Source organism: Pseudophryne corroboree, chromosome 1 (genome assembly GCF_028390025.1).
Source record: "Pseudophryne corroboree isolate aPseCor3 chromosome 1, aPseCor3.hap2, whole genome shotgun sequence".
Taxonomy (NCBI): Eukaryota; Metazoa; Chordata; class Amphibia; order Anura; family Myobatrachidae; genus Pseudophryne; species Pseudophryne corroboree.
The window spans coordinates 469,753,815-469,779,066 of NC_086444.1; the positions used below are offsets into that span (position 1 = coordinate 469,753,815).

A 25,252-nucleotide genomic window follows, 5' to 3' on the forward strand; every position below is an offset into this window, starting at 1 on the left:
GCAGTCGGCAGGCAGTCCGTCCATCCATAATTGTATTATTATTATAATATATACCACCTAACCGTGGTTTTTTTTTCATTCTTTATACCGTCGTCATAGTGTCATACTAGTTGTTACGAGTATACTACTATCTCTTTATCAACCAGTGTACAGTGCGGTAGTTCACGGCTGTGGCTACCTCTGTGTCGGCAGTCGGCAGGCAGTCCGTCCATCCATAATTGTATTATTATTATAATATATACCACCTAACCGTGGTTTTTTTTTCATTCTTTATACCGTCGTCATAGTGTCATACTAGTTGTTACGAGTATACTACTATCTCTTTATCAACCAGTGTACAGTGCGGTAGTTCACGGCTGTGGCTACCTCTGTGTCGGCAGTCGGCAGGCAGTCCGTCCATCCATAATTGTATTATTATTATAATATATACCACCTAACCGTGGTTTTTTTTCCATTCTTTATACCGTCGTCATAGTGTCATACTAGTTGTTACGAGTATACTACTATCTCTTTATCAACCAGTGTACAGTGCGGTAGTTCACGGCTGTGGCTACCTCTGTGTCGGCAGTCGGCAGGCAGTCCGTCCATCCATAATTGTATTATTATTATAATATATACCACCTAACCGTGGTTTTTTTATACCACCTAACCGTGGCAGTCCGTCCATAATTGTATACTAGTATCCAATCCATCCATCTCCATTGTTTACCTGAGGTGCCTTTTAGTTCTGCCTATAAAATATGGAGAACAAAAAAGTTGAGGTTCCAAAATTAGGGAAAGATCAAGATCCACTTCCACCTCGTGCTGAAGCTGCTGCCACTAGTCATGGCCGAGACGATGAAATGCCAGCAACGTCGTCTGCCAAGGCCGATGCCCAATGTCATAGTACAGAGCATGTCAAATCCAAAACACCAAATATCAGAAAAAAAAGGACTCCAAAACCTAAAATAAAATTGTCGGAGGAGAAGCGTAAACTTGCCAATATGCCATTTACCACACGGAGTGGCAAGGAACGGCTGAGGCCCTGGCCTATGTTCATGGCTAGTGGTTCAGCTTCACATGAGGATGGAAGCACTCAGCCTCTCGCTAGAAAACTGAAAAGACTCAAGCTGGCAAAAGCACCGCAAAGAACTGTGCGTTCTTTGAAATCCCAAATCCACAAGGAGAGTCCAATTGTGTCGTTTGCGATGCCTGACCTTCCCAACACTGGACGTGAAGAGCATGCGCCTTCCACTATTTGCATGCCCCCTGCAAGTGCTGGAAGGAGCACCCGCAGTCCAGTTCCTGATAGTCAGATTGAAGATGTCAGTGTTGAAGTACACCAGGATGAGGAGGATATGGGTGTTGCTGGCGCTGGGGAGGAAATTGACCAGGAGGATTCTGATGGTGAGGTGGTTTGTTTAAGTCAGGCACCCGGGGAGACACCTGTTGTCCGTGGGAGGAATATGGCCGTTGACATGCCAGGTGAAAATACCAAAAAAATCAGCTCTTCGGTGTGGAGGTATTTCACCAGAAATGCGGACAACAGGTGTCAAGCCGTGTGTTCCCTTTGTCAAGCTGTAATAAGTAGGGGTAAGGACGTTAACCACCTCGGAACATCCTCCCTTATACGTCACCTGCAGCGCATTCATAATAAGTCAGTGACAAGTTCAAAAACTTTGGGTGACAGCGGAAGCAGTCCACTGACCAGTAAATCCCTTCCTCTTGTAACCAAGCTCACGCAAACCACCCCACCAACTCCCTCAGTGTCAATTTCCTCCTTCCCCAGGAATGCCAATAGTCCTGCAGGCCATGTCACTGGCAAGTCTGACGAGTCCTTTCCTGCCTGGGATTCCTCCGATGCATCCTTGCGTGTAACGCCTACTGCTGCTGGCGCTGCTGTTGTTGCCGCTGGGAGTCGATGGTCATCCCAGAGGGGAAGTCGTAAGCCCACTTGTACTACTTCCAGTAAGCAATTGACTGTTCAACAGTCCTTTGCGAGGAAGATGAAATATCACAGCAGTCATCCTACTGCAAAGCGGATAACTGAGTCCTTGACAACTATGTTGGTGTTAGACGTGCGTCCGGTATCCGCCGTTAGTTCACAGGGAACTAGACAATTTATTGAGGCAGTGTGCCCCCGTTACCAAATACCATCTAGGTTCCACTTCTCTAGGCAGGCGATACCGAGAATGTACACGGACGTCAGAAAAAGACTCACCAGTGTCCTAAAAAATGCAGTTGTACCCAATGTCCACTTAACCACGGACATGTGGACAAGTGGAGCAGGGCAGGGTCAGGACTATATGACTGTGACAGCCCACTGGGTAGATGTATGGACTCCCGCCGCAAGAACAGCAGCGGCGGCACCAGTAGCAGCATCTCGCAAACGCCAACTCTTTCCTAGGCAGGCTACGCTTTGTATCACCGCTTTCCAGAATACGCACACAGCTGAAAACCTCTTACGGCAACTGAGGAAGATCATCGCGGAATGGCTTACCCCAATTGGACTCTCCTGTGGATTTGTGGCATCGGACAACGCCAGCAATATTGTGTGTGCATTAAATATGGGCAAATTCCAGCACGTCCCATGTTTTGCACATACCTTGAATTTGGTGGTGCAGAATTTTTTAAAAAACGACAGGGGCGTGCAAGAGATGCTGTCGGTGGCCAGAAAAATTGCGGGACACTTTCGGCGTACAGGCACCACGTACAGAAGACTGGAGCACCACCAAAAACTACTGAACCTGCCCTGCCATCATCTGAAGCAAGAAGTGGTAACGAGGTGGAATTCAACCCTCTATATGCTTCAGAGGTTGGAGGAGCAGCAAAAGGCCATTCAAGCCTATACAATTGAGCACGATATAGGAGATGGAATGCACCTGTCTCAAGTGCAGTGGAGAATGATTTCAACGTTGTGCAAGGTTCTGATGCCCTTTGAACTTGCCACACGTGAAGTCAGTTCAGACACTGCCAGCCTGAGTCAGGTCATTCCCCTCATCAGGCTTTTGCAGAAGAAGCTGGAGGCATTGAAGAAGGAGCTAACACGGAGCGATTCCGCTAGGCATGTGGGACTTGTGGATGCAGCCCTTAATTCGCTTAACAAGGATTCACGGGTGGTCAATCTGTTGAAATCAGAGCACTACATTTTGGCCACCGTGCTCGATCCTAGATTTAAAGCCTACCTTGGATCTCTCTTTCCGGCAGACACAGGTCTGCTGGGGTTGAAAGACCTGCTGGTGACAAAATTGTCAAGTCAAGCGGAACGCGACCTGTCAACATCTCCTCCTTCACATTCTCCCGCAACTGGGGGTGCGAGGAAAAGGCTCAGAATTCCGAGCCCACCCGCTGGCGGTGATGCAGGGCAGTCTGGAGCGACTGCTGATGCTGACATCTGGTCCGGACTGAAGGACCTGACAACGATTACGGACATGTCGTCTACTGTCACTGCATATGATTCTCTCAACATTGATAGAATGGTGGAGGATTATATGAGTGACCGCATCCAAGTAGGCACGTCACACAGTCCGTACTTATACTGGCAGGAAAAAGAGGCAATTTGGAGGCCCTTGCACAAACTGGCTTTATTCTACCTAAGTTGCCCTCCCACAAGTGTGTACTCCGAAAGAGTGTTTAGTGCCGCCGCTCACCTTGTCAGCAATCGGCGTACGAGGTTACATCCAGAAAATGTGGAGAAGATGATGTTCATTAAAATGAATTATAATCAATTCCTCCGCGGAGACATTGACCAGCAGCAATTGCCTCCACAAAGTACACAGGGAGCTGAGATGGTGGATTCCAGTGGGGACGAATTGATAATCTGTGAGGAGGGGGATGTACACGGTGATATATCGGAGGGTGAAGATGAGGTGGACATCTTGCCTCTGTAGAGCCAGTTTGTGCAAGGAGAGATTAATTGCTTCTTTTTTGGGGGGGGTCCAAACCAACCCGTCATATCAGTCACAGTCGTGTGGCAGACCCTGTCACTGAAATGATGGGTTGGTTAAAGTGTGCATGTCCTGTTTTGTTTATACAACATAAGGGTGGGTGGGAGGGCCCAAGGATAATTCCATCTTGCACCTCTTTTTTCTTTTCTTTTTCTTTGCATCATGTGCTGATTGGGGAGGGTTTTTTGGAAGGGACATCCTGCGTGACACTGCAGTGCCACTCCTAGATGGGCCCGGTGTTTGTGTCGGCCACTAGGGTCGCTAATCTTACTCACACAGTCAGCTACCTCATTGCGCCTCTTTTTTTCTTTGCGTCATGTGCTGTTTGGGGAGGGTTTTTTGGAAGGGACATCCTGCGTGACACTGCAGTGCCACTCCTAGATGGGCCCGGTGTTTGTGTCGGCCACTAGGGTCGCTAATCTTACTCACACAGTCAGCTACCTCATTGCGCCTCTTTTTTTCTTTGCGTCATGTGCTGTTTGGGGAGGGTTTTTTGGAAGGGACATCCTGCGTGACACTGCAGTGCCACTCCTAGATGTGCCCGGTGTTTGTGTCGGCCACTAGGGTCGCTAATCTTACTCACACAGTCAGCTACCTCATTGCGCCTCTTTTTTTCTTTGCGTCATGTGCTGTTTGGGGAGGGTTTTTTGGAAGGGCCATCCTGCGTGACACTGCAGTGCCACTCCTAGATGGGCCCGGTGTTTGTGTCGGCCACTAGGGTCGCTTATCTTACTCACACAGCGACCTCGGTGCAAATTTTAGGACTAAAAATAATATTGTGAGGTGTGATGTGTTCAGAATAGGCTGAAAATGAGTGTAAATTATGTTTTTTGAGGTTAATAATACTTTGGGATCAAAATTACCCCCAAATTCTATGATTTAAGCTGTTTTTTAGGGTTTTTTGAAAAAAACACCCGAATCCAAAACACACCCGAATCCGACAAAAAAAATTCGGTGAGGTTTTGCCAAAACGCGGTCGAACCCAAAACACGGCCGCGGAACCGAACCCAAAACCAAAACACAAAACCCGAAAAATTTCCGGCGCTCATCTCTACTATATATCAATACAGTGTGTGTGTATATATATATATATATATATATATATATATATATATGCATATATATATATATATATATATATTACTACAGTACTGTGCAAAAGTTTCAGGCAGGTGTGGAAAAATGCTGCAAAGTAAGAAAACTTAAAAATAGAAGAGTTTATAGTTTCTTTTTATCAATTAACAGAATGCAAAGTGAATGAACAGAAGAGAAATCTAAATCAAATCAATATTTCAATATCTAAATAAAATTACCCTTTGCCTTCAAAACAGCATCAATTCTTCTAGGTTACACTTGCACACAGTTTTGAAGGAACTTGGCAAGAAGGTTGTTCCAAACATCTTGGAGACCTAACACAGCGCCTAATTCAGACTACGATCAGCCACCCAGATATGAGGGGGGACGCCAAGCACAGGGCTAGTCCGCCCGCATGTCTGGCCCTCCCCCCACCGCATGGGTACAAAAGCAATGCACGGCGGTGATGCTTTTGTACCTGAGGAGTAGCTCCCTACCACTGAAGCTCCTGTGCGCTGGCAGGGAGCTACCCATCGCTCTACGGGTCACATCGGCTGCGTGTGATGTCATGGACCCGCCCAGAAAATGCCTCTGCCTGTCAAATGATAGCATCTCTGGCATGCGCCGGTGCACTACGGTGCCTGCGCATGCACAGTTCAGACCTGATCACCCACTGTGCGAAAATGCACAGCGATCAGGTCTAAATTAGCCTCACCGATCTTCAGTGGATGTAGGCTTACTCAGATCATTCTGTCTCTTCATGTCATCCCAGATGCAGGGGTGTAGCGAGGGTGGCTCCGGTGGAGCACACGCTCCGGGCACCAAACAAGTTAGAGGGGGCGCTGCTGCCTGCCACCCCACCTTCCCTAGGGCCACTGTACTGGCAGCCACAGAGCAGGAGGAGGAGAAGCAGAGGAGCGCACACTGACTTGGAGACTAGGTAGGGAACAGGGCAGGCCAGAGGTGACAGCAGGAGACACTGACAGCTGGCACATGCTGGAGCTCTGCCCACCCTCTTTGTATGTCTCACTGTCTGCTTGTAACTGTGCAGCAGGGTTACTTCTGTCCTGCAGCACCACTCTCTGCCCTGGCTGCTGCGGCATAGCTCTCTCTGCCCCTCAGGGTGCTGCGGCACAGCTCTCTCTGCCCCTCAGGGTGCTGCGGCACAGCTCTCTCTGCCCCTCAGGGTGCTGCAGAACAGCTCTCTCTGCCCCTCAGGGTGCTGCAGAACAGCTCTCTCTGCACTCAGGGTGCTGCAGAACATCTCTCTCTGCCCATCAGGGTGCTGCAGTACAGTTCTCTCTGCCCCTCAAGGTGCTGCAGAACAGCTCTCTCTGCCCCTCAGGGTGCTGCAGAACAGCTCCCTCTGCCCCTCAGGGTTTTGCAGAACAGCTCCCTCTGCCCCTCAGGGTTCTGCAGAACAGCTCTCTCTGCCCCTCAGTGTGCTGCAGAACAGCTCTCTCTGCCCCTCAGGCAATTCTGAGACATTATTTTCATTGAACATAGTGGGATTCTCAGATCTGGGCTGGCAGTTTTAGGGTATTATTGTCATTGAGGCATTGAGGGATTATCAAATTGAGGGGCAGGGGTAATTTTGGTGCATTATTTTCATTGAGAATTTGGGTGGGAGCTTCAGGTCTGTGGGGGGGGTCACATTTGGGGCATTATTTTCATTAAGAGAATATGAGGAGGTTATCAGGTCTGTGGGGGTCACATGTGGGGTATTATTTTCATTGAGAGTTTGGGGGGGTTCAGGTCTGTGGGTGGTCACATTTGAGGCATTATTTTTTAATGAGGCATGGGAAGATTAACAGATCTAGGGGGGTCAGTTTGGGGGCATTATTTTCATTCAGGTATTGGGGGGATTATCAGGTCTGCAGGGGGTTATATTTGGGGCTTTATTTTCATTTAGTAATTGGGGGTTTGTAAGGTCAGGTCAGTCGGGGCATATATAGTGTTTTTAATTTATTTGAATTAAACAAGTAAATAGTTAAATACAGCTACTTCCATAGCAGCTCTACCATGATGTAATGTTTATAACGGGCTCAATCATAGTGTTACGTGTATAAGGGGCTCTACTGTGTGGCATAATGTGCATAAGGGGCTCTACTGTGTGGCATAATGTGTATAGGGGTACTACTGTGCGGTACAATGTGAATTGGAACTATTCTATGGCCAGGCACTTTCCCAATGAATCCACTGTTTATTATTACCAGTTATGTATATAGTGCACACATATGCATGGGGAGAGTATACAAACTCCATTAAGTTAGGCCATGGTGGAAATTGAACCCATGACCTCAGTGCTGTGAGGCCCATTAATCTCGGCTGACATTGTCAAAAACACGAATAGTAAATTTACCTCAGCCTGTAACATTGCAGTTAGGAGCTAATTGGCACATTATCTGTCTCCACTTTATCACCCTCAAAGCCTAAGTACATCTCCCCCACAATCACATTTCAAATCACTTCCTAATGTTTAAATATTTAATTGTAAGTCCATATAATTATAACTCAAGTTAAATTTAATATATTTTTTAAGATCTAGCAGGTCCTAATAAAAATATTGCATTATAGAAATTAAAAGGATGTAGTCAAAAGGTCAAAAATAAAATATTTACACTCTGACAGTTATGATGTTGACATTGATAAACTGTCATCAGGAAACCTGTCAACATTCTTGGAATGTTGGCAGGTGAAATTCTGACATTTGGGCGTAATATAGAGCCCATAGCAATTGATACGGGATGCGCAAAGTGACGATTATCATACTATTCTGCACATGTGCAAATGGGTCCTGCAATGAAGGTAGCAGGATGGCAGCAGACTGTCAGTGATTGACAGTCTGCTACCATCTGGGGGTGGGGAGGGGGTGACGCCAGCCTCCATTTGTTTATAGGGGGAGGGAAGAGGAATGGATATACTTCATAGGATGGAGATTTCCTGACCTCTGCAGCAGGCAGCTTGTGTGGCACCATGTGTGCCACAAGCTGCCCAATGAAGATTGCGAGACCCGATGCTGCATCCTAGGACACATGTCAGATCACTACTGCAGTAGGAGGCGTCTGCTTGTAATAGCTGCATTATGATACAGCAATATCACTGATACAGCCATTTGACATCCAAAGAAGCAGCAGTGATAGCAACTCCAACCATATCTGAATCATGACTGCGGGCGAGGTTAAGGTTAGGCTCTGGGATGTGTGTTAGGGTTAGGCACTAGAGGAAGGGTTAGCATTAGGGTTAGGAATTTGGTTAGAGAGGGTGGAGAAATATTCACCTGAATGCCAGACGATCAGTGGTCTGTCCCGGAAATGACGGTCACATGACTGCTGGGACCCATAATACACTGCTGCAGCCACCAGGAGAAGGTAAGTCACCACTTGGCCACCAAGGGTGATATTTTTATTCTAACATGTCAACATTTCATCACTGTCTACATGAATACTGTTGACATGGCCAATGTTGACATTATGACCATGTCAACATTTTCATGTTTACATGGTGAATTTCAATATTATGCCTATCAACATATCATAACCCGAAAATAAGATTATACTCCTTTTTAGGTTATGAGAGCTTGTATAAGCATAGAGGTCAGCACAGTGGTATAGTGGTTAGCACTGCTGACACACAATGCTGGGGTCATGAGCTCAATTTCGACACATTAGGGTTTGTTTTTTCTCCGCGTTTGGGTTTCCCCCTACACCACAGTCCAAAAAATGCTGGTAGGTTAAATGGATTCTGACTACTAAACAGAGTGTATGTGTTTGTGTGTGTGTGTGTGTGTGTGTGTGTGTGTGTGTGTGTATGTGTTTGTGAGTGTGTGAGATATGGAATTTAGCCTGTAAGCTCTAATGTGGTAAGGACTGATGTGAACTACAAAAGTCTTATGTCCATCAGTGTGGAAATATAACGCCCAGCACTATACAGTATAAATTAATGACAATAATAATATATTGCTTATTTTGTATTTTTGTGGGGGTTCCTCTAAATATTATATATGTGAATAAAAGGAGGCATGGGAAGATATTTAAAGAATAACATCATAATATTAACTTAATTCAACAACAGGAAACCACAGGCAATCAACATATTTATGAATTTAATAAATATGGCAAAGAACTCATGCAAAAACTTTGCATACATACATATGCAATGTGTAAACACAAGCTGTGAGTTGAATTGCTCTGCCATACTCACAACATGTATCAGAGTCTCCATTTCATTATATTATCCGCAACTGTGAATGTATGAAGCAAATAATATTGGCTATTGGTCACCATTTGATTTGTAGATGGTTATATGTAATTAGAAGATATTAAGATTTTTCTTACACACATATATATATATATATATATATATATATAAAATTATAAAATTTTATGTCTCCTTTTTGTAATTTTCTTCTGTGGACATCAATATACAGTACAGTATGAGCCTCTGGGGTCTGAAACTGGAAAGAAGTCTTGCATTACTCTAAAATGAGCATACGGTAGACATGAATTGGAATACAATATATTTTTTTATAAACACGTTCAAACATTTGGATTGCTTTGATTGGAAGCTTAAATTCAGTTATTCTAATAATTTATACAGTATACTGGATCTTGGAAACAAGTGTTCTACATATTTCAAGCTTAAAGTGTGTGCTTTTCTCTCCTGGTGTTTGTGTTATTTGTTTCTTCACAACTTACTTCAGAGATGGGGTTTCTGTAAGAGCTGAAGGTATCTCAACCAAGCAATCACCACTGACAACCAACAGTTTCAGTTTAGAAAGGTTTGTCAGCTCCAGTGGCAGATATGTAATTTTGTTCTTTTGTAACAGCAAGGTCTCCAGTTCTTCTAATCTGTAAAAAAAAATGCAAAAAGAATATAAAATAAAAGGAGTAATACTACTACTACTACTACTACTACTACTACTGCTGCTACTACTACTACTACTACTACTACTACTACTACTACTACTACTACTAATCATCATCATCATATTAACAGTAATAATGATGATTATAATGCTTTCTTATATTAACAATAACTTAATTAATATGGGAAAAGTGTGATCAATCTACATGACCTTTCCTTGGATAATTAATTGGTTATATGATATTGGATAGGTACAATTAAGTTGTAGACCACACTGGTGTATTTACAGCACTTAGTGAAGTCTGGTCTCAATGATTGTGAGAGATTAACTGTTATTAGCAAATCACAAATAATCTTATTAGGTTTGGAGTTGGCTCAAGGTAAAAAGAATATAAATCAATGGACTTACAATTTTATTTGTCCTGTAAAGGAGGTCTGTTGGCTGAATTAATAAATATAATTTTTAGCCATATTTGTTGTTGGATCTGCAGATGCCAGAGATTAGATTATCTAGTTTGATTATCTATTTGAAATTCATATCTACTATCTGTTGCTGTTGCTCATCTATTATACTGTTCTAAATGATTATATATTTGAGTAGCAGTAACATTTGTGATTAGGTAATTACTATAATCTACTTCCTTCCATTCTCCAATGAAGAAACACACAAGTAAAGCAAAAATGTAATAACCAGAGTGTCTCACATCCTGTATGCTGTACTACCCACCTAACAAGTTGCTACAGTAAACACTGTTGCACACATAAGCAGCAATTTTCATCCCAAATAGCAGGTTTACGGGATGGTAAAAAATATATAGTGTTTAGGGTAAACAACATAGTAAAAGGGTTTAATCCAATTTTACCCTGCATTATATAGGGATGTAAAAATAACATTGAAAGATAAATACCTCCACCCCTTTCTTTAATAGGCCATGATACTCAGCTCAGGCACCGACATCTAGTACTGCCTGGTCCAATGCTAAGCAATGCTGTGCTCCTTCTGACACCCATAACTGCTATTTACAGAGAAAGAATCCCATATATAGTGACCGTTTTTGTGCACTACAAATTCCAGCATGTACTTGTAGTGCCACAAAAGTGTGCATATCGGTTGTAGGCCACCTGAATAAAGAAAAGACACATAGCGCTACTTATTGTACTGAAAGTAAATCTGTGGGAGTAAAGTTTTTTTAAATTTATTTATTTTAATACTGGCAGGGAGATAGCTAAAATAGCATGGAAAATATAGCTGCTCCACCTATCATAACCTCCTTTTTTTCAGCAGGTATTTTGAATTTTTTCTAGCGTTTTTTTCCAATTGCAGTTTGGAACCTTTCATGCTGTATATTTTTGCCCTGCTAAAATATGGGGATTTGAAGTCATATATGGCAATTTGATAAACAGCATTTTTTCAATGTTGGGCCTTCAGTAAATCTCTGAAAATCCAGTGGTTTCACCAATCCACACTTTAGTAAATTTCCCCCAAAATATTATTTTGGCTTCAAGGGATGGCAACTGCATATTTTTCAGATTGGAAACTCTAGGTTTAGCCTTGACAATTGGAAGGTGGTTATAATTAAACTTCGCCTATTCAGAACCATCTGTAGTTTCATATAAAAACCAGAATGACACCAAATTTGGTAGGGAAACATGGGAAGCAAGATTTCACAGAAAAACTAAACTTTAGAGCAAAGAGGCACCTTTTAAATGGGGGGATGGGAGAGGATTGCAAATATTGGCAAAGTACAGTAATGGTGTGCAAATGTGTCCCCTATGGATCACAACAAACAGGGGCATATGATCCATAAGGCTGACTAGGGGCCCTTCAATTTTTTTTTTATTGCTGAGGCATTGGTAGGTACATTTACTACGGTTGGCGGTTTTAGAAATGGTGTTGTTGCCCATAGCAACCAATCAGATTCTATTATCTTCTAGAAGCAGGTAGATACATGTTAAGTAGAATCTGATTGGTTGCTATGGGCAACATCACCAATTCTAAAAAAACTCCCAACTTAGTAATTATACCCCTAGGGCCCCCACTTCGCATTCTGTGCTATAGCAAGGTTAGTTTTGGGACAATGGGGTAGGTAGACAGTGGACTAATAGCACACTAGCGATATTTGAAAAGAGAAAGGAAAAGGAAGAACAATAACACTGCGAGCCAAGAGGTCAGCAGACTTTATTTTAACCGAGTATCGGTGTCCGTGTGAATACTGAAAGTGTAACTGATGGCATAAGCTCTGCTTCCCAAATGTCAGCTGTAGTGGTGTGAAAGATTGAAGTGCCAGAGGGGGCCAACATACAGTACCCGAAAGCTTAGGGGCCCAGCCATGGGTTAATATGGCCCTGACAACAAAAACACAGGTGGTGGTTTACTTGTGGGTGCTTGACCTCTGGTGCAAAATAGAAACTGATGATGATCAGTAAGGTAACCATTTCTAATCAGCTGATTACTTCCTGATTCCTCCCAGTGATACTTTTACAATTGTGAGTGGAGCTTTTGAGATTTATTCACATTTTTTAACAGATATATTAAATCAGGTGCACATATGCTACCCTAGCAAACCCAGATGCTTATGGCTAGTCCTGCAAGCCATGCAAAATTGTCTTGTATTACATTTTTATTATATTTGTCACTGAATTTATAAGAATGGGAAGTTTTTGAACACAATGTACAGTAAACATCATCTTACAAGTGTATTATAGAAGCTTATTGCAATTAAATTAAGTTTTAAATTCAACTAGCCAAGAATACAGAAAAATAGCTCTCAAAAATATTTATAGGTGTAACCTTTCTTGCTGTGAGAAGGAATGTCAACCATTTTTGCAGATTATATTGAGTGTTAATTTAAATTAGTATTATGTGGTCATTTTATCATCAGTTAATTTCCTATTTTCTATGATTATTAAGTGCAGTAGTAGTTTTTGTGATGCAGGTGTGATATATTTTCTTTGTTCAATAATAGTCACCTTTATTAAAATTAGCCTTAAAAAATATACCTTGCCAAAAATGTCTAAATGTTTTATGGACTCATTAACTGCAACAAAATCATAGAAAAATAAAATCTTAGCTTTATATGATTTATGTGGTAATATATCACAGCCATCGTTTTGGGAGATGTCAAGAAATGATTTTTGTACAACAACATTACTGTAATAATTTGCAGCATGAAACTTACAAGTCTAGGGAAAAGAACATTTTCTACATTTACACAAGTGTTTATAACTTTCTAACTTATACCCTGGTGGCCCATTGGTTCAAAGCTTTGGTATTTTCTTGCCACTTGAATCTAAAAATAATTTCTCAAAATAGCCATACTTTATAGAACATATAAAATGTGCCTGAAGAAAGTCTTTTAGTCTATTTTATGAATTATACTCATAATCTTATTTCCATTTTACGTGATTTTTAATAATAAAATCATTGGAACAACAAAATATGCCTGCAAGTATTTTGTTTTTTTTGTGTGTGAAAGTTTCCACTTGAACCAATACTTCCATTGTTCACTAACAATACATAATTTTGAAAAGTAAGACAGAGAATGATTTTAATCTAAGTAATATAAGAGATTGCAGGACCTGTGATTTGAATAGCAATTAAAATATTCCAATATGTTTAAATGCAATTAGATTGTTCACCATCGCCTCTATGGTTAAATGAATGGTGCGTAAAGTACATGGACAACAATACTGTATAATTGTTTCAAAACTCTCTGATAAAGTTTGTTATATTAACAATTATTACAAAATCTTACATTTGTTATAGGTTTGATTAGAATATGCAGTGCCAAAAACAGTGTAACTGAGGTAATATATATACAATAATAAATATGACTATGAAGATAAGTGGTAAATTTACTAAGGTGGGAGTTTTTTTTAGAACTGGTGATGTTGCTCATAGCAGCCAACCAGTTTCTATTTAACATTTATATAGCTGCTTCTAGAAGATAATAACCTTGTGCTTTAAAAAAAAAGAAGAAGAAAAACCAGGATGATAGGAGAACTGGCTTATCGGTTATAATGTAATTATACTATTCTTAACATACATTAAAAAAAGAAACAATTTTTTTTTAAATCAACTTTTGTTAATTGCCTATACATGCCTTACAGTATATTCCATTAAACATATTCATATGAGAGTCCAACAGGCTGATAGTAGAATACAACTGACATAAATAGTTTAGTTCATATTAGTTATAGTATGTCCATAAGTAACTACAGTATATGGGAGATTTATCAAAGCTTGGAGAAAGATAAAGTGGAGGAATAAAGTGCTAACCAATCAGTTCCTAACTGTTATTTTACTGGTTGTGTTTGAAAAACGAAAGTTGTAAGATGATTTGTTGGTAATTTATCTCTTGCCAAGCTTTGATAACTCTCCCCCTAAGTGTCCAAGTCCCAGCTAGAGGAGATTCGTTTTTATTAATAAAATGATGATGCTTTTAGGAACACATAGTACAGTAAATTAATTGTATTTGCTGTACATTCATTGAAACATCAAAGCTGACTGAGATATATATATATATATACATACAGGAATCCACCGCACTCGCCGTTCACAGGAGAGGGGTGCACTCACATACTCCCCACCCCTAGGTTGGGGTGCGGTGGGCTGTGAGCACCTAACTCAAATATACATATACAAAGAACCCTGCACTCTCCTTAACAGTTTCATTCACCTTAATGCTTTAATATACAACTAGATAAACAATGGGGTTTTGGTTTATGAATTGTACAATGCATGTAAGCTTGCAGCCCACTCCACGGGACTCCATTTTACCGCAAGGCCTACTCTATCACATAAACTTCCACATAGATTTTTTGGAGACCTGACAACTGCTGCTTCATTGAAAAAAATGTGCTTACCTGCTTTAAAGCTTACCTGCCACACTTATGGCTTTTAAAAGGTAAGACAGTCACCAACACAACTTCACAAGTTAAAGCTCACCTGCCAACTGACTTCTGGCTTTCAAAGTGAGACAGTCACCAACACACCTAAACAGCAGCTGACCCAGGTTAAAGGTAAATGAGCTTAGGGGTACATGAGAGATCACATATGGGCTAATTAAAAATTAACCCTATTATACACATATACGGGAATCCACTGCACTTGCCATCCCCAGGAGAGTGGTGCACTCACGTACTCCCCACCCCTAGGTTGGGGTGACTGTCTTACCTTTTAAAAGCCATAAGTGTGGCAGGTAAGCTTTAAACCAGGTAAGCACATTTTTTCCTATGAAGCAGCAGTTGCCAGGTCTCCAAAAAAATCTATGTGAAAGTTTATGTGATAGAGTAGGACTTGCAGTGAAATGGGATCCCGTGGAGTGGGCTGCAAACTTACATGGATTGTGCAATTCATAAACCAAAAAACCAAAACCCCCTTGTTTATCTAGTTGTATATTAAAGCATTAAGGTGAATGAAACTACTAAGGAGAGTGCAGGGTTCTTTATATATATATATATATATATATATATATAATGCCTGCAGGGCTGGTGCTAGGGTTTTCAGCTCCCCCTTGCAAACTATAAACTTGCGCCCTCCCTCCCATACTTTATATAGGGAGAGCATGTGATGAAGGCATGAGCCACACAAGTCACACAAGGAAGGGTTCTATCCACACAATAGTACCCCCAATTTTAATTATGCCACACAGTAGTACAATCTTATTCACATTATACCACACATAGTGCCCCTGATTCATATTAGACCACATAGTAGTGTCGCTTATTCACTTATGACACATAGTAGTGCCCGTTATTCATATTATGCTACACAGTAGTGCCCTTTATACATTTTACACCATATAGTAGTGCCCCTTATACACATTATGCCCACAGGAGTAGTGTCCCTTACACATAATGCCCACAGTCATAGTGCTGCTTACACATAATGCCCACAGAATGGCACTTACACATTATGCCACACAGACACAGCACTGTACTTACCTGAAGCCCCGCTCCTGTGCCTTCCACCATCCAACATCTCCATGCACTTGGCACTATCCCTAAACACACTATGGGAACCAGAAGGCAGCACTCAGGAGTGAGCTTCAGCCTCCGGCTGCAAGGAATTACCGACCGGATGCCCCACTGGTAACAAAATCTCAACAGGTGCCCAGCAAATGGAAAAGGCAGTGGTGGCTCTCCAAGGCAGCACCACCCTGCATTGTAGAACCTGCTTACTGCATTGCACCAGACCTGCCTCTCCATATCTGTGTGCCTCCAAAATATATATATATGCTCCTCCATGTCTCTGTGAAGCTCTCTCTATTTGCCCCCTCCATGTCTCTGTGTATCCCCTCCATGTCTCTATGTGCCCCTCTGTGTGTCTCTAAGTACCCCTCTCTATGTCTTTATGTTCACCACTTTGTGTCTCTATGTACCCCTCTCTATGTCATTATGTGTTCCCTCCATGCCTCTAGGTGCCCCATAAATGTTTGTGTGCCCTTCAACGTCTGTATGTGCCCCCTATGTCTATGTGCCCTTCCATGTCTCAGACATATGCCTATATGTGCCCCTCTATGTCTGAATATGTGCTCCCCCATATGTTCTGCATTGGTAACCTTATCTGTATGTGTTCTTAATTGTGATCCTCACATTCCCCTGGCTGTTTTATGGGTTTTTTTGCTCTTTACCCTCTTCCCTCTTACATATGTTTTTATAGATGCTCTTTTCCCCCCCATCAGTAATTACTGTCATTGCGTCTCTCCTCCCTAACAGTAATGACCATATTTTGCTGAATACCGCCCTCACCAGCATCTGCATGGTTTTTATGTCTTCCATCCATCCACCACACACATACAACCCCCACCCCACCACCTTTTCTATTCATTTTTATTAATTTTTTTTATACTCCCCCTGGCAGTATGTTCCTCAAAGTTTTACTCAACCAACTCCACCCCCACATGTTCTACCTGAATTGCTTCCATGCCTAGGATCTGTATTTCTTCTGTTGTTCTGCACTCCGCTCTGTCCCGGATCCTGAGACATTGGAGTAGGTGACTCATGAAACAGGGACAAGGACATAAGATAATGAAATGCCTGGCTCCATACCTCATAATGATCAGACAATCCACTGGGGTGTGTGCTTTGCTGGCAGTGAGGTGGGGGAGTTGGGGGTTGTGGCCCAAATGAGGAGGTGGGGGTTCAGCTACTGAATGGCTGCTGTAGCAGGAAAAAAAACATTCCATTCTACAGCAGCAGATGCACTGGGGATCAGCACTGAGGTGCCTTGACAGTGCTGCTCTGCTGCTGCCTGTCAGACTTTGATAGGTACTGCATCAGTGGATAGCAGTGGAGCAGGGAGAGCACCTCTGTAGCCCAGCACCTTCTTGCATTGCTGACCTCGCTGAGCACATTGCGCCGGCCCTGAATGTCTGTATTGGTATGGTCAAATTTCTGATAGATCAATTCCATCACAAGTTTCATCACCTTGTTCTCGACTTTTCAAGGTTAAAGTCCTGATCATCATACTGTAGTCCATTTAAATAGCCAAAGTAGACAGGAATATTGCCAGTTGTTTCAACTTATTTAACCCTTAAAGTTTTTGCTCATTTATAATAAGTCATATTATACTACATTTTAAAATATATGATTTTGCTAAAAATGGTTTTCATTACGTATCACAAATTAGAGAAACTATATCTAAAGTGAAACTATATCTAAAGTGCATCTTAATACATAGAACTCCCACAATATGCAATAGTTTAAAATTAACATTAAGTATCAATATATAACATTATTAAAGTTCAAATAATACATATATTAGTAATTTTAAAATGTTATATTATAATTCGTATTTGCTAACCATGTATTTAAACCTTTTTTAGGTGATATGCATTTCTAGATATGCTCTGAGCAATGTAATAAAAAGCATCATAAAACAATTGCAGTCTCAGTTTACTTAAATCACAGATATATCTATACCAAACAGTATTTAGGGGAACAAGAAAGTTTACTAACTTCAAAGAGATGGTCCTAAAAAGCAATTGATGCATAGGGGAGACATGAAGATAACGTGCCACTGAAATAGGTCCATCAGAGATTTAAGGATTATGCAGCTCTAACTTTTGAAACTCAATCAATAAATTCCTAGAAAATAGTGGGATCCGAGGTCCAGCAGTTCTCCAATATTTAGTCTCAAGTTTTGTGGGTTATGTTAACAAAAAAAGAGGAAAACATACTGTATATAGTATACACTGTGTGATTCCAAAAACATGCACTCACTATTACACAGTATATGCTCAAAAATTCTTGAATGTAATCGAGCCTTGAGTAATATTGTATTGCACCATTAGCCGCCTTTGATTGTCCTGGTGGCTTTTCAAACCTTCTGGAAGGTGTTCCTCAGGATTCTCAGAAAGGATTACATAAAAAAAACAACCCAGTGTCTACTGTTGCATATGGTGAATTGGACCAATAAATCCTTCAAGATTGTTTTCCTCTTTTTTTAGGTAAAATAACCCAAACATCTTGCGAATAAAGGTTGGAGAAGTGCTGGAACACCCCCCATATGATGACACGAAGAGGAGTCCTACATCTCTATATGGCTGGGATGTAATTGGAGCAGATAATGGCAAAATGTACGATGTTTGTGGCTATAGCCGCAAACATCAAGCATTTAGCAAAGTTGGCTAATGTATTAGTGGCCACAAACCAGATTTTTCAGAAACTTTCGGCTTCAAAGTAGAGCGCCCAAATAAAAGTGGGATCCAAAGGTTTTGACCTTGTTAAGTACATTTTTATGACTGTGTGACATATATTGAATATATATTTATTACATTTATATACACAAGCACTCCAATAACATATTGTATGCCATGTAAAGTATACAACTCGGACAATGTAATGTAGTCCAATATTGCAAGTCGGACACAAAACTCCTCTAAAACTGTTAAAGCATTTAGAGGTGTTTCTCTGGCTGAGTTGGTTATAAAAATGGTGGAAATCAATTATAAGTATACTTTTCAAGCACATTTGCAATAAATAAACACTTTTCAATACATTTTGACACTCCAATAAAAACAAAAAAACTTTGATCTCTAAAAAAAAGTCTGTGTAGTGTACATGTCATTTTTGCACATTTAGCACAGGAAAATGCATCTGATACACAAATGGATGCAGGATGCATCCTGATGACTGGGGATTATTTAGGTTGTGTGCTGCTTTAATCATGGGACTTTTGGGTGCCAATGGGTGATTTTCTCTGACACTGTGGACGTCCTATACTAAAAACCACATTCTGATTGATCCGAAAATATCTGACATTTTTTAGTTTAAATATCAAGACTACTCGGATCCAATATGCAGAGGCCGGTAAATAAACGCACGCCATTATATTTGGCGAGTTCCAGGAAATAACCGCATACTGTATGTAATGTCCGATGTGGTGTGATAAGTTTCTGGGTGGCATTATACACTCCCGTTACATCCCGGCCTATGTGTTGTGCAGACAAATGAACATATTTTGTGGCCCACCTTAGGTGTGCTTCGTAAATGACCTCAGTGTGAGAGTGGGCAGATGAGTGTCAGGTGACCAGACAGGAAATAGGAACACAATAATAACCCACTCTCAATAGTTTATTTTATCTAAATATATAGTAAACAGGTAAAAAATGGCATTAAGGCATTTTTTGTTTGGGGGAATTTGTACTTTTTTCTATCACTCATTGGGGTATATTTACTAAGCTCCCGATTTTGACCGAGATGCCGTTTTTTCATCAAAGTGTCATCTCGGTAAATCTCGGTCATTTACTAAACACTAATCACGGCAGTGATGAGGGCATTCGTAATTTTTTGCTAGTTTAGGTAAAAAATTACGAATGAATACACCATCGGTCAAAACGCGGCTGTTTAAGTATGAATCTCGGTCATTTACTAAGAAGTGCAAAGCAAAAAAACACAAAACACTGCCGTGAAAAATTACAACTCGTAAAAAAGTCCTAAAAAAAAACAGACCTGCTTTTTTTATCCGTGATTTGAGATGCATGCAGGGATCCATGAGATCCGTGCATGTATATCAGTGGGAAGGGGTGTGAAAGTGCTTATTTTTGCTAAAAAAATTGCGTGGGGTCCCCCCTCCTAAGCATAACCAGCCTCGGGCTCTTTGAGCCGATCCTGGTTGCAGAAATATGGGAAAAAAAATGACAGGGGTTCCCCCATATTTAAGCAGCCGGGGGTCACTTTTATACAGCGCCCTGCGGCCGTGGCATCAAAAATCCAACTAGTCACCCCTGGCCGGGGTACCCTGGGGGAGTGGGGACCCCTTCAATCAAGGGGTCCCCCCCAGCCACCCAAGGGCCAGGGGTGAAGCCCGAGGCTGTCCCCCCCCCATCCAATGGGCTGCGGATGGGAGGGCTGATAGCCTTTGTTGTAAAATAAAAGATATTGTTTTTAGTAGCAGTACTACAAGTCCCAGCAAGCACATATAACATGTAACCAATGCTGGGAACTTTCTGCTCAGCGGTGACGTCACTTTAGGTCAACCGCAGGGCAGAAAGTTCCCTGCATTGGTTACAATGTAGCGCATAGGCGCTACATTGTAACACTGCCGTGTGCTGCCTGTCAGTGAGGACAAGAGCACACAGCTGATCAGGAGAGTGCTACAACGTGGCACTCCCTGATTGGCTGAAGAAACCCACTTAGACAGAAGTCAAAGTGGGTTTCTGGCATTCGTGGGAAGGTGACCCATGTGCAAACATGGGTCCCCTTTCAGTTCGTGGTCGGGATACCGTTTTTTTATTTTTAACAAGTACGTGGATTAACCCTGGATTTGCCGAGGAGCCTGGACCCCTGGATCTCGTGAGTATAATTTATTCAACAGGTACCCTTGGATTCTACTGGACAAGAGGACCGACCTGCGTGGGGCCATAGGTAAGTATGTATGTATGTGTGTATGTATGTAATAAAATTATACTTTCACGGTGTGTGTGTCTTGTCTTTTTTTGGGTATTTTTTTAGTGGTAGTACTACAGGTACCAGCGGGCCCGTTTTTCCGCCGCATGCTGGTACTTGTGGTTCTCCAAGTACCAGCATGCGGGGGAGGCTTGCTGGGACTTGTAGTACTGCTACTAAAAACAATATCTTTTATTTTACAACAAAGGCTATCAGCCCTCCCATCCGCAGCCCATTGGATGGGGGGGGACAGCCTCGGGCTTCACCCCTGGCCCTTGGGTGGCTGGGGGGGGGGACCCCTTGATTGAAGGGGACCCCACTCCCCCAGGGTACCCCGGCCAGGGGTGACTAGTTGGATTTTTGATGCCACGGCCGCAGGGCGCTGTATGAAAGTGACCCCCGGCTGTGGCATTATCTGTCCAGCTAGTGGAGCCCGGTGTTGGTTTTAAAAATACGGGGGACCCCTACTCTTTTTGTCCCCCGTATTTTTGGGACCAGGACCAGGCGCAGAGCCCGATGCTGGTTGCTTAAATATGGGGGAACCCCTGTCATTTTTCCCCCCATATTTTTGCAACCATGATCGGCTCAAAGAGCCCGAGGCTGGTTATGCTTAGGAGGGGGGACCCCACGCATTTTTTTTTTTAATTTTACATTGTTTAATTAAATAAAAAAAAATTAAGAACCCCAGCACGGATCACACAGATCCGGCCGAGATTGATTGTAAAAAAAAACGGCAGTGTTTTGCTAATCACTGCCGTAAAATTAGGTAAAAAAACACGAATGACATCGACATCGGAAGAAAAGAAAAACCCGAATACGACAGCTTAGTAAATCCATCGTAATCAATTCAAAAAGTTGCAGTTTTACACTGTCGATGTCATTCGTGATTGAACTTTGACCTTTTTTCGGAAATTACGAATCTTAGTAAATTTACCCCATTGTGTGCAGCTGCCTCAATCATCCTCTTCCATTGACCTCTTAACAGCAAATATATTTCTTTTTACTGGCCAATAATTTGCCATTGTAAGAATTGTATTCTGTCCAGAGATAAATGTTACAATTTTTTACAAGCTTCTTCACTGACCGTTTCTGACAGTGCAGTTTAAATTGAATGGGCAGTTTTTTCATTGTTTTTTCAATTCTTGAATTACCATGGTTAGGGTTTCTGCCAATTCATAGTGCACATAATGTATGACTTTTTTGAATTGGGAATTATTACTACATTTCTTTCTGGCAAATTGCCTGTTGCAAAAGTAGATGTACAAGACAATAAATTTAGCATTAATGATTTTTACTATATTTCAGGAGAACACTGTAATGTAGCATGTCATATACAGATACAGCCGCAGTCACACACAGAATATTGCCTGCCGAATATTTTAATCAGCATAAGCTGCTTGTGCATCATATTCACATAGCAATACAACTTGGATGTATTTAAATAGAAAAAGTCACACATAAAGACGCTCAGCACTACCGAGTCATGGCACGGCATGACATGACTAAAAGGGCTATTTAACATGACTGCAGCAAGGATGAAGGAGGACACATCTCTATATATTGTGGCAAGAGGCCACAGTCACCACCTAGTAACCTGGGTGTAATGTGTTTAGCAGTTCTGGTCTGGGTTTTGCACCCTGCCGGGAACATCATGCAGGTAATCAGCAGCACCTGAAAGCTTGGCTTAAACCTCTGCAGGGAACACATTTCAGAACTCCTGATGTGAACTAGGGCCCAGGTGATAGGCCAGGGTGTGTGATATTTCAGTGATGTGTGGTGAGGTGAGGCAGGTGAGACAAAAGCCATCCCTGTTATACTAACATATACTGTACACCAGAGTTTTGACCATATAAAGTATATGAATAATACAGTCTAAGACTATGTTAGAAATATTGCTTTGTATGAATATTTTCATTTTTATAGTCAAAACTCTGGAGTAAAAAGTCTATGACAGGTCAGGAAGTCCCTCACCTACCTACCTTTTCCACACATCTCTGATCAAAATTCACCTAATTTCCAGCAGTATATACTGATGCACCTTTGTATAATGCCCACATGTATATACTGCTGCCCCTGTGTATAATGCCCACATGAACCATTGGGCTCATATACTGTGTGTAAATCTGGCTCTGGTACTAGTGCATTCTGAGTAGGGAGGCCGATCCCAGGCCATTTTTTAAATCCTGGGTATTGGGATTGAAAAATGGTAATTCCCAGGAGTCCCGGGATTTATTTTTCCCTGTGTGTCCGCCCCCTTTGCCCCGCCCCGCACACATAACTAACCATACAACGGGGGCCCCGGGATTGGCCTCCTTAATCCTGAGTATAGTTTACATGCATCTCCCAAACACAGCCATTCCTGAGGATTTACATCACTGTTCTATGATAAATATGCTGCTTCATAGCACAGCTCCAAAGTACATGCTCATATTACCATCACGGAGATACACTGGGCATGGGCAGCTGTTTTAACATGCATTAATACTGGTTACATAAAGGAGACAGCAGCATAGGGAATACATACTGTACACATGTAAACATTAGGAATGTGTAATGAACATAGGACACGGGGGGTGATCCTGAGTTGATTGTAGCAGGAATTTTGTTAGCAGTTGGGCAAAACCATGTGCACTGCATGCGAGGCAGATATAACATGTGCAGAAAGAGTTAGATTTGGGTGGGTTATTTTGTTTCTGTGCAGGATAAATACTGGCTGCTTTATTTTTACACTGCAATTTAGATTGCAGATTGAACACACCACACCCAAATCAAACTCTCTCTGCACATGTTAAATCTGCCTCCCCTGCAGTGCACATAGGGGGTAATTCCAAGTTGATCGCAGCAGGAATTTTGTTAGCAGTTGGGCAAAACCATGTGCACTGCAGGGGCGGCAGATTTAACATGTGCAGAGAGAGTTAGATTTGGGTGTGGTGTGTTCAATCTGCAATCTAAATTGCAGTGTAAAAATAAAGCTGCCAGTATTTACCCTGCACAGAAACAAAATAACCCACCCAAATCTAACTCTTTCTGCACATGTTATATCTGCCTCCCCTGCAGTGCACATGGTTGTGCCCAACTGCTAACAAAATTCCTGCTGCGATCAACTCGGATTTACCCCAACTGTACCCAGTGCCAGATTAAGGCCTCATGGGTCTGGAGCTGAAATGTCTGAAGGGCCTATTGTGCGCCGTCACGGTGGGGGTGTGGATTCTGATATGGGGGTGTGACCAGTGATTTATATATATTATATATTTATATATAATTATATGTGTATATGTAGACGTGTGTTTGAAAAATAGAAGAATCTAAATGACCAAATACATACACAGAAAATAGAAAAATTCTAAATATGAAAATCAGATAAAACAAATGTGAGCACACTCCCTTCTTCAAAAAAGGTGACCATCATCCTCAGTGTTCCAGATCTAAATCTAGAAACAACTAATGAGGAAAGTATGCCAAATACTGCAGTATTTAACTGAAAATTTGCGTAAATCCTTGCATACAGATGTACCCACGCTCATTATGGCTATATCTAGGCATGAATATGCTTCATTTGCCGCAATCGTTTGCACTTCCAAGATGCGTGTGCATCTTAGATGCGCATGTGCACCATTCACTTTGAATGGGGCAGAAAAAGAAGCGGCAAGGTGCACTCGTGCCCGTCCCAGCAAGATGTAGCCACGATGAGCATGACGACATCTGTACCAATCATTTTTTTGTTATCCACATTCAATAAAAAGAACAAGAGAGCACACACAGGAGCTGATTCTGCAATAGCCGGTGCTGTGTATTTTAGCAGTCGCCCATCTGCAATTTTATGCGAATACTGCTACAAAGCCCTTCCCATGTGTGCAAGTATGCGTCCAGATGTGCAAGGACTGAGATGCCAACTTTCAGCATCTGTATACACAGTCCTTAGACACACTATTGGTCACACTATTGAAATGGAATACATATGATTTAACGGCAGATGGGATGCCAGCTGTATAGCGAACTGGGATGCCAGCTGTCACTATACGAACAGCGGCATCGTGTCTGTCGGAATCCCAGCAGCGAGTCCCCTCATGGGCTTGCTGTGCTTGCCACGCTTCAGGCCCAGTGGCACGCTTCGCACGCCACAGGTTATATTCCCACTTGGTTGGTGACATGGAGCCACCAACCGAGTGAGAATACCCAACGTCTGTCGGGAGCAGAGCCGGCGCTTCCATTAGGCAGCTTTAGGCAGCTGCCTATGGGCGGGGGATCTGAAGGGGCGGCCCGCTGAGGCTGAAAACAGTGGATTAGGGACAGTACAGGGTGATAGCACTGGACCCGCAGCCAGGGGATATACTTGTGTCATAACAAGGGTGGGATAGCATCGGGGGTGCAGGGGACACAGCTTGGTGTGCGATCGCCCACCACCCCCGTGATGCAGCATTCACAATCCGCTGTCAGAGACGAGTTCAGCCAATCGCATGTGGTTGGTCCCTCCCTTAAGCCCAGCCACCAAT

At 42.1% G+C, this 25,252-nt stretch overlaps 1 protein-coding gene across 3 annotated transcripts in view; it reads right to left on the minus strand.

Annotated features, from left to right (window-relative positions):
- LRRC2 (leucine rich repeat containing 2) overlaps nt 1-25,252 on the minus strand; it is a 613,667-nt gene that overhangs the window by 12,599 nt on the left and 575,816 nt on the right. For all 3 annotated transcript variants that reach the window (XM_063913712.1, XM_063913713.1, XM_063913714.1), the window contains one exon: nt 9,698-9,850. In XM_063913712.1, coding sequence (XP_063769782.1) covers nt 9,698-9,850 — 153 coding nt within the window. The remainder of the gene's footprint in view (nt 1-9,697; nt 9,851-25,252) is intronic.